Here is a 12,795-nt window from a genome sequence, read left to right on the forward strand (position 1 = left end):
ACTACAGGATATGAAAGTGGGAAAGGAGAATTATAACTTTTCTGTAAGAAAAATGAATGGGGACTTTTAGAAAAAAGTATGCATATAAGCTAACACACATAATCATGCAAAAATATATAATATCATCACAGAATAACACACACAAATGGATCAGATGCTAGTGGTAGGGTGACTAAAGATAGAACCTGCATAGTAATGCTGGAATCGTTACATGTGGTTGTGTAGCTATTCGAGGTTATAGATAGGAGTTCAAAGAGATAGAGGTTTTTTTGTTTTCTGTAGTCTGTTTGGAATTATTTGTTTTAATCTCAATAGAGCTAGGGACCTATGTTAGTTTTACACCTGAGAGAGAGCTTTATGTGTTATGATCTCGAACAGCCATCCTGAACTGGGGACCTTCCACAATACATGCATGCCATCTTTTCTATCAGTAATTAATAAAAAAACAAAAATGTATGAAGCATCCTTCTTTCTCATTAGAAAATATATTTCAAAGTTCAAGATCAGGCTTTTGGTCAATAATGTGAATGCCCAATTTAAACCTTCAGTCGACACACACTGTTTCCTGCAGCTAGGCCCCTTACCTGCGTGAACAGTGAGCTCTGCCTTGCAAGACACAGAGCCTGCCAGGTTCTTGGCAGTGCAGGTATACACTGCTGAGTCCTCCTCTCTCGTGCTGAGGATGACCAGGGAACACTCATTGTCATCATACACAAAGGTGAAGTGACTGCTCTCTGCCAGGAGGATGTCATTCTGAAACAAAAATATCATACTAAGTTATCTGTCACCATCCACTGTTTCCAGACCCTGTCCCTGACCCTGTGTTACTAATTAGGTAGTTAATTAATAATCTTGCAGGAAAAATGGTGTTTTGTTAATGCAACTACTTGTGTCAATGATGATCATTAGATTTGGTATTTTATGGAGGATAGTCACACGTGAAGGCCATATTGTTGATGCCATTAAAAATCACTTTCAAGAAAGGTGGTAATCTAATATTATTTTATTATGTGAACAGTATCTATATAAGTCATTGTGTTTCATCATTGTTTCTAATGATTTTTTTTTATTTGGTACTTTGGAGAAATGACTACTATAAAAATGGAGTCAATCAATATGTCTAAAGAAGACATAAATCTTCTTACCTAAAAAATACTTCAAAGGACTAATGTGCTTTCCTTTTAGCGATGTAATCAATATGCAAACAACCAAGGCCTGTAAACCAAATGTCAGCATTTTCCAGACAAAAGGAGACTGAAAGCAATTTAATTAAAATCTGTCTTGAATTTATATGAAATTGTACTTTCCTTTTTAAGTCTGGATGGCTAGGATAAGCAAAATAAATAACAGAATGTTGTGGAAAAAAGAATGTGTTATATTTTGTTGGTGTTTAAAATTATATTGATTGAATTATATAAGCTTTGCCAGCAATCCTAAATTGAATAAGATAAAAGAGGGTCAAACATGACCAAGGAAACTAAGGTAAACCATTTTATTTTCTTAAAGAAATAGTCAGCTGTCCCCTGGAATCTAGAACAGCTTGTATTGCCTATGATTCTGTTGGGTGTATAATGAGTTAATCTTTTCTGTGTACAGTAAAATGGCAATACTTCAATTACTACAGACTGAAACAGCTCGTGGCTGGACAGCAGAGCAAAATAGAATTCTAATGAAAGTCGCTAGAGTGACGCACAACCCATAACCAGTGCTCTCACTCAAGAGTAAACAGAATAAAATTAATACAAGATCAGCAGAATTGCTGGGACATTTTCTGGAATAAACCCAAAGCTTGTTGAGAAGTTGTAAAAGCCTTGGAGCTGGGAGGCCGAGGTGTAAGGAGGTGGTTTTGGAGAAGGGAACTGAGGGAAGGGCACATGTACTGTACAGTATGTACTGTGCAATCCCTGTAAAAAATGGTGCAATCCCTAAAGAAAATTAGTGGTCGGGCTGTGCTGAAAAGATATATGGCTTCAATCTGCAACTAACATAGATAAAAGGGAGTGCAGAAAGAGAGCCTTGAAAAGTGTGGGAGTTCTCTGAATGTGAATTAAGGAATCCTTACTGCAAGCATCAACCAAGATTGTGTTTTCTTCTCTCTAATCACCGTGTTGCATGACAATTTCAGAGACACATTATCTGGCAGGTGTTTCTGAATGGTGGGGGTTAAATCTGGATTGTTTTGTCTGTGTCTGATTTATTTTAGCAAGGACCGTATTCCAAGATAAGAAGTGAGACTTTTTGAGGTGTATAAAAACATACTGACCTTGTACTTTATCAATTCCACCACTCGTTCACTTACTGGTCAGAAATCGCAAGCTCTGTTCTTGTTGGCAGCTATTTACTTTCCCACAGGAGTTGTGTTCCCAATAGAGTTTCACTAATGCAAGCTTTTGTTGGTGTAGTTTGAGGAAAAAAAAGCTGGACATTATTGCCTTGTACTTTTGTGTTAAGTATGTGAGCATGGAGTAAAGATGAAGTTCTATTTTGTCTTTATGTTGTTAACAACATTTTTAGGAGCTGGATGTGGATTTTATTTTCTCTTTTGGTTGACTGGTTTTCAAAGATGCAACAGGAGGTACAGTATAATCCTACATGTCTGCAACTCTTTGCAAGGAGTTATTACTATACTCATTTTTTTCTAGTCTGCGTGCTGTGAATACTTTGGAAATTCAAAAGCCTTATACTGTATACATTGAAAACATTCATGCAAATTACAAATTTAACATGCTTTCAAGACCTAAATCTAAATACCCATGAAATTCAGATGTATTTCATTGACTTGCTCTGCAAAAATTAGAAACCAAGACAAAAATATAGGTAAATATAGGTAACAAAAATTACCTTATACCACAAGATGTCTGGAATGGGCTTTCCTTCAACTACTACAGCAAATCGCGGTGTCTCTCCTACATTCACATCCACATCCTCCATGATGGATTCAAAGCTTGGGGCCACTGAAATTAAATTGCAAGTTGTATTGTGATCAGTTTGATGTATCTGAAATTAAGACAACATCTTCTAGGAAAGGATGAAGAAAGAATGAGGGGAAGACTAACACATTCTGATTTTATTATATATTTTTTCTTTTCATTGGGTTGCTCAAAAACGTTTGCTAGTTTTATTCGGGGTTTACACACCTCTTCACTCGTGTTGTTTGTATTATTAAAATGCTAGAACGTTTGACATTGTCTAACAGAGTTTGATTAGAACAAAGTTAAAATTGACCAAATTGATATAATTTGAAAACATATAGGGTGGCATGGTGGCACAGTCAGTATTGCTGCCTTGCTGTGCTGGGGCCTTTGGTTCAGTTCCAGACTTGGGGATGTGTGGAGTTTGAATGTTCTCCCCATGTTCCTGTAGGTTTCCTCTGGGTGCTCTGGTTTACTCCTACAGTCCAAAGACATACTAGTTGGTTAATTGGCTCCTGGGAAAACTGGCCCTGGTGTGAGTGTATGTGTGTGCTTGTGTCTGTGTGTGCCCTGCAATGGACTGGTCTCCAAGGTGTATCCTGCCTTGTGCCCATTGCTTTCTCAGATAGGCTCCAGCTCCCCCCCACAGCCGGAATTAGATAAAGCAGTTAGAAAATGGATGAATGGATTTTAACTGACAGGTTCATTTAATGTAATTTTAATTAATCCATTAATCCCAACTACCAGTATCTCGCATTGCTTAGAAACTATTAACCATACTGAACTGGCATGCATAAATATAATAATACATTTTATGTGTACAGACGTTTTCAATTCTTCTTTGTGTTATTTTTTATTAATACATGTATTCATTGATAATTTAATCATTTTAGGAAAATGCACCAAATCAGAAAATGAATTAACCTTAAATATATAATTCATAATCTATTTATAATTTATTAGAAAAAATGTCCCATATGTCCTACTGCATTTACAGTAATTACATTCCTCAAACATTTGAAAGAGTCCACATGAACAATTTAAAGTGAAGGGTGACGTAAAATAAAACAAAATAAAAACTTAATGTTCAGTTTATATGGAATACCTGAACTTTCAGATATACAGTACAAGCAGCAATACAACTAGAAATCACATGGATTCAGGTCCGAATTATGTGAAAATCAGAGACCATTTTCCATCTTTTTTTTTTAGCTGGATAAGAAAAAAAGGTTGTGCTCCTAAATCCATATACAGTATAATACAAAATGTCACTATGTACAAATTGGTAGTTTATACATATTCTGAAATATTTTGACAATTTACATTTTTATCAGTCCAAAACCTCCCAGAATTTGTGTTTGATTTAAAAATGTGGAATAAGATTTAAATATTAGAACTTCCAGCACTGTTTTAATGGACTTAAAAAAAAGATAAAGTATTATTCAGAATGTACATGTACTGTAAGAGTCCTTGAGTGAAGGATACAACTTCACCTTTCAAATAACACATTTTCACAAGGTAATGTTTAATCCACTATACAGAAGAGACCCACCCTAATTTTGAAATTGTGTCACGATCGCTAACCCCTCCTCTTAAGGGCGCTCCAGCCCTTCCTTGTTTTCTCCTATTGTCTGCACCTGTTCCCTATTCCTGCTCGTTTCATGAGAGCCCGGGGTCCTGCTGCGTCTGGCTCCGTTATGGTTTGTAAACTTCTGTTCCTGATTTCCTGCCCCGCCGGTCCCGACCCGGCTCATGCTTTTAACCCTTGGATGGATCTCCTGGCCTTGGACTCGACTCTTCCGTTTGGATTCCCCGTTTGGACTTTGGCTTTGTTTGTTCGCCCGGACTCACTTCCCCAGGACACCTGCTCACCTCGGACACGCCCCCCTGTAACCAGACTCTTTCCTGCATGACTTTCTCCCTAGTGTATCTTCACAATTCCGGATCGCGTCGTCTGCATAGGGCCCGGAAAGAACTGTTCGTGACACATTGACAGTGTCACTTAAGCTACCCATGTGAAGGACACTACACAATATGACAATATGAGGGCCTCACCAGCCATTTCCAGACTCATTGAGCAGCTGTCACTACCATACTGGTTACTGGCTGTGCAGATGAGTTCTCCTACATCTGTGCTCCTCACACGTAGTATCCTCAAAGTGTGCTGGTCGTCATCAGGCATGCTCATTTCAAACAGCCCTGGTTTGTTCACCAGCACACAGCCATTCCTGTAATAATGAGAGACCATCAATAAACAGATGGTAATGTATTTATTCTGGCTTATGTACTGAAGAAGTAAAAGGAAAACAAAACGATATTTGACATTCCAGCCATGTATGGAAAATTGATCATAATTGTCAAAATGTTTTGAACACAAAAATTCTACCCACTCGCCAAAACAGAAATTCTTAATCCGTTCAGTTCGGCACAGGAAAACTCTGACAAACAGTAAATGTTCAGGAAGTGAAACATTTTGAATCTGTTATTGGTAGTGGGATGAATCATTGATTCAATTGGACTTTCAGATGATATTATTCCTCATAATATTTCTCTATATATTGGAAAAAATGTGCAGTGTTTGACAAGAAAACTACAGCAGTATCATCCATACTTTTATTCATGAAGTACTGTACATACTGTACTTGAAGAATCAAAATAAAATTATTATTCTGTTATGCTTTCATGGTTGTAGAAAAAAGAAGTAAATAAAGACAAATTTCTACTGGTAGACAAGATAAACTATGAAGACACTTCACTTACCTTTTCCAGGTGACACCGGCGTGAACATGGTTGAGGGTGACAGTAATGTAGGCTGATTGATTCTCCACCACATACACCACATCAGGTTTATCAATGATAACTGGAGCTTCCTCAAAATATGGGCCTATAGGTAAGTATAGCAAGATGAAGGAGCATAAGTCAAATCAAGATCTGTCACTCAAAGCGTTTCAGCAAACAGCGAGAATAAAACTCAGAAGTGGTATTTTCTTATGGATTTAGTCTTGAAATAATCAATAGATATTACTTTTAATAATTGTGAAATCATGTACAGTCATTAATTCATTGTCTCTGCTATACGTCTGCCTGTTCTATATTTTAGCCATTATGTAATTTAAGGTTTCAAGGTATACAATTTAGGATTTCAGTTTTCTTTGCTAAAAAAGTATATAACAATTTAAAGCAGAGAGGGGTATCTACTATTCAAGCATCAGTAGGTGCACATTCATTTATTTTATGCTCTCAAGCATTAAAGTAAGGAAGAATCAATCCTACTTTGACCCCATTAGTATCCTCAAGACAATATATAGCAGGTACAGTAAGGCAGACGTTTGTCTTGGATCTTGTCTCTAAATGCTGTTGTGTGCTTCCTCTACCTCTGTCCACAAGCTGCAAAGCCTCAGTTGGTGGAGAAGGCTTGCTATAGGATTTGCTGGTGGCTGATAGGACCCTGAAGGCATAGAGTACCCCTTTGGAGAGTGAGTGGACCGTGTATGATGTATCTTTTACATTGGAGGCCACAATGGTCCACTGGTTTGTCCCCATTGCTTGTTGTTGAATAGCATATGTCAAAGAGCTGGGATCTGAAACCAAGAAAGGAATTTTATAAATTATACATTTTTTAGGAATTAAATATTGATCTTGGGGTAACAATTGTAAATTTGTTTGTCAAAATTGTCAAAATGCAAATGTTTAATCAATAGGAGATAAAATGTCAAAGCTTTGACAATCTTATCCTCAATACAGGATTATTCCGAATCATTTTGTTCTGTTTTTCATATTCCGTATTTTCTGTTATGAAACATACAGTACATTCAATAATTAAATATGTGTGTGATGATTATTGTTTAAAAACTATTGCAAAATCTTGTATTATTGTAATTTTCCTTTAAAATGGGTGCAACACTAGGAAACTATTGCTATGTCAGCAGGTTTGGTTCTCTTATGTCAACTGATAAACTAATTCCACACATTATGGTCTTTTTCTTGTTGGTATTATTAGGGAATTGACTTTTGTATACAGTATCAGTGATTTCCAAACTGTGTCATTTCTGATGAAGTTCCACCTACAAGTAAACCTGCCATAACTCAATGTGCAACACTGGACAATACATGTTTTCTTAACTACAAATGTGAGAAAAAATGTATATTTTTACAAAATTATTAACTTACATTTTACATAAATTATAGGATATTATTGCACTTTAGAATATCTCAATTTTCATTGTGTAGTGATATTTGGCTAGACTAGATATTTGGTATAAAATTCTACAAGTTTAGTAGCTCAGGAACACATTTTCATCTGTTGTATTTATTTTTTTCCACTTATTTCCTCTACATCATTAGGCACCTTCAGACTGCTGATTTATCTTATTGTAAAGCATTCTGTGTTCCATTTTCCATATTTTGAACTTTTTTTACCTAATACATTAAAAATAAAATGAATGAAAATATTAGGATTTATGTTTGGATATGTTTGTGTTAATTGTATTTTTGTAACTTTAGAGTTTTGTTCTGATTTTCCAGTTTTTCCAAATATGAAAAACATAATATCAGCTTTATGATAAATATTAACCTTTAATGTTAAGATGAAGAGAGCGTTAGGTGACAGCTCAAAAGAAATGACGGACTAAAAATAGAATTAAAAGATAACTGAAAGGGAATCAAAAGGCCTTCCTCCTAAGAAAAGTGCCAATATATTATTGCATCAGAGACTTTCCCCCAACAAAATAACTGTTAGAATACCGTGCAGGAGAATTAAAGTTCATAGACAGAGGGTTTTATTCTTTAAATGTAGTTACTGTAAGTAGAGGTGTTAATGAATGTGTATAGAGCTGTACCTATCGAAGGATCCAGCTTCTTGGGTTTCTTCCACTTCAAGGAGATGGTCTTGCCAGTGATTGCTTCAACAACAGGAGCCCCATCTGGGGGATCAGGAAGGACATCTGCAAACATCCAGAAACAAGTTAGACTACAGTATGTACCAAATCTACCCTGCTGAGCTAATGTAGATAAAAATTCTTCCTCTCATATACACAGGCAAGCATACATACACTCCCTGTTTATCCATAACAAAGCTAAAAAACCCATGAGGATTCATTATTCATTATTCAGTTGTTTAATGACAATCTGGAGGAATTTTGAATGCACACTGAACTGAGGAATAGGGAATTATCAATATCAAAGTAAGGAAGATATTGGTTTGGAATGTGCTACGAGAGGATTAAAAGACAAGGTTTATTTTTTTAGATTTCATAAGGACTTTATAAGTCTAATTAAATTCTCATTCATTAATTAAATTCATTAATTCTCACAAACTACAACATGTATACTGAGAGCCATTGAAAGTGCTACTGCTTTTAATATTGATTTGTTGCATTTTTGTTGCTTCACAGAATAGAAAACACATTTATAAAAATATATATTTTTTCTATATCCTTCATATTCTTTAATTTCACATCAACAATTATTTGTTTCAATTAGGATTTAACTTCAGCAATTCAGAAAATTTCTTCATAGTTTCCCAATAAGTTTTTTTCTATTTGTCTTTTGGGATGTTAGATTTTTACTGTAAAAATGGCAAATTAGCACCACACTGTCTTTGAAAATAGCATATCTTTTTTATATTGCATCATCTGGAAAATGGTCTTTCGAATGGGTTGCTGAATTGAGATTTTAAATACACTGTTTTGCAGGAGAGGTTGTTTTAGTGCTTATGATATATAGTTATGGTGTTTTGTTTTGATTTTGCTGCTATAAGTTGTTATTGTGTTTGTTGTTTCTGAAGGGTAGCATCATTTTTTTTCCTTTTCTCAAAAAATAGTTTCATCCTTGTGAATAATTTAATGGTTAGGCTCAGTGGACTCTGAAGCTCACTTGCATGTGCAATACTTTATGAAACAATGAAAAATATAATTTTTACAATACGCATTGTAACGGCATAGTCTTTATGACTCTATTGCTGATTATTAGGGGGTTAAAAAGCAAAACAATAACTTCTCTTCAACAATTCAGGAGCAAAACATACAGTACATTAGATTGTACTAAATTAAGAAATTTCTAGGCCTCATTACTCTTCTACAGACTCGAAACTGGTAATCGCATCAACATTCTATATCAGAATTGCTGAAGGCAAGTGAGTTTAATAAACTGAGCTGTCTGGTTTCACTTACCTGTCACATATAAATGGGCATAGCATGTGGCCTTCCCCACCTTGTTTGAAATGACACTTTTATAGACACCGCCATGAGAATGGGTGACTGAGCGGATAACCAAGCTGTGGATGTCTCTGTCTGTATTGAAGAAAGTGTCGTACATGGAGAATATTAGCATCAGGGAGAAGATCGACAACAGGAGTGGCTAAATACTGTACATTATGAAGAACAAGTGCTGTTATATTATTTAAATCCAACTTTTACAGCACAAACATCAAGAACTGTGGTGGAAAAGTAGTTTTATAATACTTTCAGTGGTTTTAGCCTACTTCTAATTTATACAGTCAATACATCTACAGTAAGTCACAATTCAATGAGCTATAGTATCTGTATAAATGTACAAATCTGTATAAAGGTACATCCATATTCTCCTAACATAAAAGGGCAGCACATTTCCTTTAACTTAATGAGTTAACTATATTTACACGTCTGTATTATTAAGGCCAGTAAATGGCATCAACAGAAACTGTTTTTTTAAGAAAGCCTTGGGTGTGCTTGACTGGAATGATATGCTTTTGATGACTTATTTCACTTGCTGAGTGTCTTGATCTTAATTTTGTTTCCAAAAACATAAAAGCATGCTGGTTGCTGGGCATGAATGAGTGAATCAAAATGTCAAGAAACATCAAAGGAGCTAATCATTTCTGTTTAATTTGATAAAATTGCAATGCAATAAATTATATATTGATATTTGATGTGTTCTAAAAGATTAAGGAGTACAGAGGTACAGAATATAAATTAGAATCTACAGTTCTAAGTCATTAGACAATGCAGATCAATTCAGAGATAATTAATTTTGGCAAACATTTATGGAACATTGGACATACAGCATTTCTAGTGAACATAGTGTTCAATTAACCATTGAGATCATTGTTTATACAGTACAGTGATTTATAAAACTACTCAACCCTTCCAATAATGTCCTCTTTTTATGAATTGTATAAAAATGTATGGACTGTATGTATACATATGTTTAAAGTGAGTATTTTAATCAAAACTTGAATGCTCAAATTGAACCCTTTTATGGGTGAATTAAGCTAAATATCAGTAAAAACTACAGAAACTACAAACTACAAACTACAAAAACTAAAGAAAAATCAAAAACTAAAATAGGTTTATTGTATATATTGTATATAAGTATTCACTTCCTCTTCTATGACAAACCTTAATTAGTTTAGGTACACAAGAGGTACACAAAAATACAAAATAAAGCCATAATTTGTTGAATTGCCTCAGTCTGTGTGCAACAACAGTTGTTCACAGGCTTTCAGAATAAATACGCTTATCTCTGCAAGGTCCCTGAAGTAGTGAGCTGACCTGTATTGTGAGCAAGCAAAGGCAGGGATCAAGAAATCAGTCAGAATGGAAAGTGCCCTTACACTGTGTCATCTTCCTGTCTTCTGTGCTGTCGATCTTCTCCCCATTGTGGAACCATGTGATGGTGGGGTACGGCAGACCAGCCACTTTGCACTTTAGAACAGCTTCCTTGCCCTCCACCACATCCAGGTCATGCAGAGGTTTAACAAAGTCAGGCATGGTGAACCGCTCCACCTCACTCTCGGGCACCTCTGGTTCTTCAGGAATTGAGGGCATCTTTTCCAGCTTTGCACTGCAGAGTAAGAAGAATACAAAGAAGGTAGAAAAGTTGCCTTAGACCCAGACCAGTTGGGACTAACTACTAATTTGCATTAAATTTTGTAAGGAATGGGATTTTGGCCTTGATTTAATAACATATTCAACCCACCTACAATCTGCAGTGACAAATCATTGAAAATAACTTGATTGCAGCTTTTTCTTTGCCAGACTTCTCTTGCGTCTGTTAAATGGAAACCCATTACCAAGTACAAAACTTGGGCTGTAATTTGTGATTAGCACAAGGAGATTTCTGATTGTTACCATAGAGATATACTGTTTTCCTATTACTTTTTGCAGAATAGCACAATCTAAGGCCCTGATTTAATTAGGCATGCAAGTAGTGAGAGCAGCTCTCTGGTGTTTTTGTCCTTTGGCCACACTAGGTGCTCTTCTCAGAAACGCAAAAGCTTTATGAGGTTTTGTTTTTAATAAATGTCCAAGAAAAGAAAAAATGTACTTGTTTATTATAACTAAGCATATTATAATGTCCCCCTTCAGTACAGTTAATACTGCACATGTTCACATACTGTACAGTTACAGTTCATTGCATGTTCAGGTTGTGTCTTTGTTAACTTTACCACCCTCAAAATCAACAAGTGCATCATTGCAGCTGGTCAATCTAAAGATAATTTGTCTTAAATTGTTTCTTCATTTAAATAATCTGATCACTAGGGGTAACCCAGTGATACTGATCAGGGTGAGACTGGATTGATTGAGTTAGGATTAATTGTGCAATGCTGGTAACAGCAAATTACTAACACATGCATAATACATAAAACATGTATAAATGACTAATTAGTAAATATTAATTACTACAAGTAATAGGCAACTAGCTAGGCTTTGTACATGAACTATGCAGTATTTTATAAGTACTATTATGTCATTCATTCAGAAGTAACATATGGCTAAGAAGTGATTCTTAAAATAAAGCTGTACCACATTCTTCTTTCTGTTTAGCAGTCCCTTTCCTATAATGGGTTAAGTAGTCTGCTAAATCATCAATTAATTTTAATTTTGAAAATATATAAAATCTTGTTTACTTTATTAATAACCTGGTTTATTTAATCCTTCTGTATTGAGATATATTTTCTAAAATAAAGCTGTACCACGGTCTTCTTTTTTGTTTATCAGTTTCTTTCCTATAAAGGGTGAAGTAGTCTGTTAAATCATCAATTAAATTTAATTATGAAAATACATAAAACCTTGATTACTTTATTAATAACCTGGTTTATTTAATCCTTTGTTTTGCGATATAATTTCTTCTAGGCTCATTTTAAATCACTACACCTAATCAAAATGCTTGCACAAATATCCCTGTGTGTGTTTTCTGAGTAAATAAAAATGCACGCTCCATCTAAAAACAGTTGTCAGTCATTGTCTGTCTGCAAAACTTTCAAACAAAAAAGCAAAAAACAAAGCGAAGAACTTTGAAGAAAAATTAAACCTGGCAAAGACGTGATTTAAACAATCTTAGAGGTGTTGGTTATATGACATGATATGAAAATTCACTTTTAGGAAGAGAAGTTACCACTGCATGTAAGGTTGGATAATTTCAGGTGTAAGTCACTTTCAGTGTACTATGCTTAGATTTCTCAAGAGAGTGAGCTGCTTTTCTACTTCAAAGATCAAATTGGTGCAATGGTTTGCAGCGCGTAAAACCTCAAATGTGCATGCAACAGGAGTATAATTTGTTTTCATTTACTAAAAGGTATTGAGCATACATCTGTGAGGCGACTGCTGGGCGAGGCTCCTGCACATATAACTCTGCAGAGCACTCAGTTTCGCCATGTGTGTTCTTGGCAATGACCGTGTAGAAGCCCTCATTCTCGTTGCTGACATGAGAGATGATTAAGGAGTGAAAACCACGATCCTTCAGGATTCGGATATTCTCACTTTCCTCCAGCGCTTGATCTGGGAAGGAAACAATTTTGCCCAGATTAGAAGCAATAAAACAGATATAAATCAGATATAAAAGTGCTATAAAGCAGATTTAAAGTGAATGCAGAACATTTAAGATTAAGGTATCCAATTTAAGT

General features: G+C 35.3%; 1 protein-coding gene across 4 annotated transcripts in view; it reads right to left on the reverse strand.

Moving 5' to 3' along the window:
- Positions 1–12,795, reverse strand: part of spega (striated muscle enriched protein kinase a) — a 142,113-nt gene that overhangs the window by 36,065 nt on the left and 93,253 nt on the right. For all 4 annotated transcript variants that reach the window (XM_088607387.1, XM_088607390.1, XM_088607388.1 and 1 more), the window contains 9 exons: positions 12,481–12,670; positions 10,504–10,733; positions 9,083–9,202; positions 7,751–7,855; positions 6,287–6,493; positions 5,673–5,796; positions 4,968–5,140; positions 2,842–2,954; positions 585–753 (listed from right to left, as the gene is read on the reverse strand). In XM_088607387.1, the coding sequence (XP_088463513.1) occupies positions 585–753; positions 2,842–2,954; positions 4,968–5,140; positions 5,673–5,796; positions 6,287–6,493; positions 7,751–7,855; positions 9,083–9,202; positions 10,504–10,733; positions 12,481–12,670 (1,431 nt within the window). The remainder of the gene's footprint in view (positions 1–584; positions 754–2,841; positions 2,955–4,967; positions 5,141–5,672; positions 5,797–6,286; positions 6,494–7,750; positions 7,856–9,082; positions 9,203–10,503; positions 10,734–12,480; positions 12,671–12,795) is intronic.

The sequence above is a fragment of the Lepisosteus platostomus genome, chromosome 14 (assembly GCF_059453375.1).
Source record: "Lepisosteus platostomus isolate fLepPlt1 chromosome 14, fLepPlt1.hap1, whole genome shotgun sequence".
NCBI lineage: Eukaryota > Metazoa > Chordata > Actinopteri > Semionotiformes > Lepisosteidae > Lepisosteus > Lepisosteus platostomus.